Source organism: Atta colombica, unplaced genomic scaffold (genome assembly GCF_001594045.1).
Source record: "Atta colombica isolate Treedump-2 unplaced genomic scaffold, Acol1.0 scaffold149, whole genome shotgun sequence".
In the NCBI taxonomy this organism is placed as follows: domain Eukaryota; kingdom Metazoa; phylum Arthropoda; class Insecta; order Hymenoptera; family Formicidae; genus Atta; species Atta colombica.
Window position 1 is genome coordinate 117,648 of NW_017259238.1, and position 4,796 is coordinate 122,443.

The 4,796-nt window shown below is 34.6% G+C and overlaps 1 protein-coding gene across 1 annotated transcript in view; it reads right to left on the reverse strand.

The window, feature by feature from the left end:
• LOC108685247 (organic cation transporter protein) overlaps positions 1 to 4,796 on the reverse strand; it is a 16,953-nt gene that overhangs the window by 5,045 nt on the left and 7,112 nt on the right. The window contains exons 2-3 of the mRNA XM_018189939.1: positions 3,707 to 3,890; positions 2,330 to 2,588 (exon numbers count right to left, since the gene is read on the reverse strand). Coding sequence (XP_018045428.1) covers positions 2,330 to 2,588; positions 3,707 to 3,890 — 443 coding nt within the window. The remainder of the gene's footprint in view (positions 1 to 2,329; positions 2,589 to 3,706; positions 3,891 to 4,796) is intronic.

The following is a 4,796-nucleotide window of genomic DNA, read 5'->3' on the forward strand; positions in this document are numbered from 1 at the left end:
CTCTCTTCAACACTCGAATGTGTATTTATCTCGTTTTAATTACAAAAATTTTGGTGGATTTCAAGCAACGCGAGCAGATTTGTGTTAAATGATTTTACGATTTTACGATTTCTGTAATAATAGCTTGCAGTTACGAAATTCCGCGAGGAATTCGATGGAAATACGAATTGAGCGATTTTACAATCTCCTTCGTCCTTCAAAGCAAATTGATCAAATTCCTCGTAACGAATAATTTCACGAAAGACAAATCAATGAGATGTGATCGACTTGTCAATTTATACTCTTTTACGAGCGGGAAATAGCATTTTACGATACGTGTTTCTGACATTAGCCACGCTTCCACCGACGAGATCGACGAAACGGAACTAGCAAAACTCGCCACGATGAGTGCAATAACCGTGACTTTATGAGTCAAACCGGGCGAGCTTGACCTGGTAGCTGAATCCGGCGATCGTAATCGGCCATGACTCGACAGTCGCTCGAAGACTCGATTCGGGCAGACCGACAATCACTCGCGGGCCAGATTACCGGTCTATCGCCAAGGCTAAGCAGCGATAATCGGGTGCGGATGATTGTGCAAGAAGAGATATGCAGAGGAGATATCTTATCTCCTTTTCAATCATATTAAGATGGATAAAGATATACACACATAATTGTCCGCAAATCAGTCTACGTACCAGAACTCTTGTGAAGATGTTTTAATGACGATTTAATCGACTTAATTACAATTGCGATGAAATAATGACGATTGTAACGCGATAACTGACGGGGTTAAGGTTGACGTAACGGTTTGATGAATACAAGGAGATGCGTTTTTAGCGCATGGCATTGTTTCACGTTGTTTGAAATTGGGATAACCATGCACGTGAGAAGTTTGTCTATGAAAAGGAACGCGTTTCTCGTTAACAGCTAATTAATAATAAACTGAGGTGGAAAGGAAAGCTGATTTTAAAAACTGACCACGATCACGATTCCGGTCTGGAATTCCACAGAACCTGTTTGACGGCAATGCAACAAAGAATTAATTACAGTCGCTATAAAGATCTAATTGTAAGCTTCAATAGACGGCGAGAGTTATTATTAAAGGCGAAGCGATTTCATTGTGTCTCAACAGAAATTACGTAAATAATTGCGTAAAATATTGCAAATAAATATTAATTTATTAGTCCTTAATTAATATATTATATATTATATTTATAATTCTTTAAAATAAATCGTTGAATTTAGCAATCTCGATTTTTTGTCGATAAAATGTTATTGCATGTTTGATATTGTATAATATATTATATTATTATCGTTTGGAGGCTACATTATATACTATATATTAATATATTTCCTTCTAAATAATTCAAAATAAACACTCTTGAGCCTCTAGATTGTTTGTTTTGAATTATTTAAAAGAGCCATTAATATAACTGTACAAAATAATTGTATAATAATATTTAATGCCGTCTATTGTAGAGTTCATTACTTAATCAGCAGAAAATATTTTTTAAACGTTTTTCAAACGTTTATTTCTCGTTAATTTTACTTTTTTTACGAATCCTTTTCAAAATTACATTAATTTAAAGTTTATTTAATATTTATTATATTACATTAATTGTTCATTTGAAATAAAGGTTTGGAAAAATATTTTTTAAACGTTTACTCAACGTTTATTAAATATTTATTTTGCATTTATTATTCATTTGAAATAATGGTTCGAAAAAAACATTTTTTAAATGTTCATTTAACATTTATTAAGCATTTATTTCACATTAATTATTTATTTCAAATTATGGTTTGAAGTAACATTTTTTTAAACGTAAGTACATTTTAGGAGAGGCTCAATATAGCCAGACGATCAACAATATATTATGCAGTATCAAATGTGTAATATTATTTTGACGAAAAATTAAGACTTTTCCCTTTTTTTTATTAGCCTTAAACTGTGCGTCACGTACATATCTTGCCGCAACGCGTGCGGTTCTTCGACTTCCGAAATCGCATAAAAGGAATAGCTTATCATCAATGAGGAAGCAATTATTACATCCGAAGAAAAGGAAGTCTCATGATTAACGCGCGATAAATTGAAAAGACGCAATGGGGATTTACGAAATGATTGAATTCTATATAAATGCAAGTTCTCGTTTCTAGAAGAACGGAATATAATACAAAGCTACATTGGTCTACAATGAGTAATAACAGTAATGGATTAAAGAGTAGGTATCGATCGATTATAGTTGATGCTCACATTCAACTATGATTGGTTTCCTCGTCTACTCATTAATTCATTACTGCTATTGCCTATTGTAGACCACGTGGAAGGAAACCCACAACACATACGTACCCAGTATGTACATCATGGTGAAACAATTGTCGAAAGCGAAGCCGACGAAGAATCGGCACAGCGCGAATTCCCAGAAACTTCCAGCCAAAACAGTCGCAACGCCCGCCAGAAAACCGGTGACATTGGCACCGACCAGCGCCGGTATTCTGCCATATCTGTCGGCGATCCATCCGAAGATCAAGCCGCCGAAGATCGCGCCGATGAAGAAAACGCTCTGGGCGGTCGTCGGTAGCGCACTGTGCTCGCATACCCATCCCAACTGTAATAAAAATGAGAATTGAAGATGGAATATAATTTATTTCTCGATATCGATTCACGAATGTGAATTCATCGAAAGTGAAGTCTGTGTCAATCGCGATTAAACAAACGCTGTAAAGCAGAGATCGGTAAACTGAAGACGTTTATTTTTGTAATTACTATTATTAACGTAATTATAACATAATAATGCAATAATAATTATATATTAATATCTAATAACATAATATATAATAACATAATATAATAATATAATGACATAATAATTATTATTTTATATTATATTATTATATTTGAACATCGTAAATAAAAAAAAAATTTATATTTTCCTTCTTGTTATATAATATCCTCAATTTTATTTCCTAATCGGCAAAACCTAAAATACTTGTCTACACTTAAACTACTTAAAGGATAAGATTTCCCGATGGCTCTCATTATAGCTCATTTCCATGCTAAGAAGAAGATGATGCGAAGGTCGACGCAGGTGGAACTGGGAATGTCTTTTGGAAGATAAAGGCTTCCGAATCTGCTCAGCAGTACAATCCAGTTTCTAAATGACGCAGGAATTCAACGAGCATGAGGAGGTTGCTCAATACCGCGGCGCAATCGCGAGTGTAAAATGTATTGCTCTTTGCGTACTCTCGACTCGTCCTTGTCGCGCAAGTACACGTGGTGCGAGTTCGCGTGACAAAACATAAGCGGCATAAACATCGGTTGCACACCAGTATGCGTGCCAAGTATATACGACTGTCTTTCGGCTGTCGAGTGGCGAGTATGATCGTTACGTTGGATACGTATACTCCATAACTCACCATTCGCTCATTACCCACGTGCTACACTCGAGCCACCTTGAGACATCTAAATAGTGCTGCGAATGCTTATAATGAACAAATCGTCGTTCACAGAGAGAAGAGCATCGTTCCTCCGGTGATTCCAATTAATTTTCGTTCTCCAATCCTTTCTTTTGTCCATCTTAAAGCTTAGTTGCAAATGATTGTAATTGTAAGAATTGAGTAAATTGACCAATTACAGTCGAATATGAGAAGAGTACCGATTGTGATTGATCAAATTCTTATAACTACCACTTATATAACTATGCTTTTACAATAGAATGGGCTTTACCTCAGTCGCCACGGTCTCGTAGGGAATGTCAGTAAAATTGAACTCCCAACCGTGCGAGCAACCCTTCGTTGGCCAGCTCGGATTCGCCTCTTTGATCCCGTTTAACAGAACTTCCGTATAATTCACATCGTACATGCTGCACTTGGAATAACCATCCTCCCCAACTGGTATCGCCAGGGCGATTCTGAAAAATGAGAAAATAAAAATATCCATCCTTATCACGGGCAGAAATTAACACAAATGTGGGAGGGTCTGATAAGATGACTGATATAATAATAAGACGTTCCTGTAAATGTCAAGCGTTGACCTAATAAAATGTCAGTAGCAGGAGGGACTGTATCTTACGGGAAATCGAAAACAATTATAAGCCGATAATTTAGATTGCGTATAAAGGTCTCCAATTATCGAGTGCGTGCTAATAACGCACGCAATCTGACCTTTGGGTAAGCGTTATATGAACGAGCGAATCGACATCGATTGCAATGCATGTGCATTTTTCATCCTTGATAGATGTACGTTCGCGTGAGAACGTCTCTCTAACATTCTGCACGAGTTAGTAACTGGCTGAGCAAAAATATTAAAGTTATGACATTGGATCGTAAATCTGCGAATATATGTGTATGTGCACATCTTTTCTTCTCTTTCAGAAAAAAAATTGCATGCTTAAAGTCATTCCGTTTTAAAGTATTCTAACTGGAAGCATCTGAAATAGCTTTCTGATATTATAAGGTGTTAAAAATATAAAACAATTTTTCTTACAAATCTTTTATGATAAGATATCCGATAAATGTCAATTTTTGTGCCATTTAAAGTTATTTTTAACTTTTAGAAAAATATTAGAATATTAATGGTTTTTCAATAATCGATTATGAAAACTGTTTCGAATTTTAAGCAAATTAAGCTTTAAGATTAAATAATGAATAAATAATACAATCACAATTGCTTTGAGGTAAGTCTTTGTATAAAATTTTAATTGAAAGCTTAATATTATTTAATATCCAAACGGTTAATATTAATATTAATATTAATATATAAAATATATTAATAAATAAAAAGATTTAAATACAGATATTTATTGCATACATATATA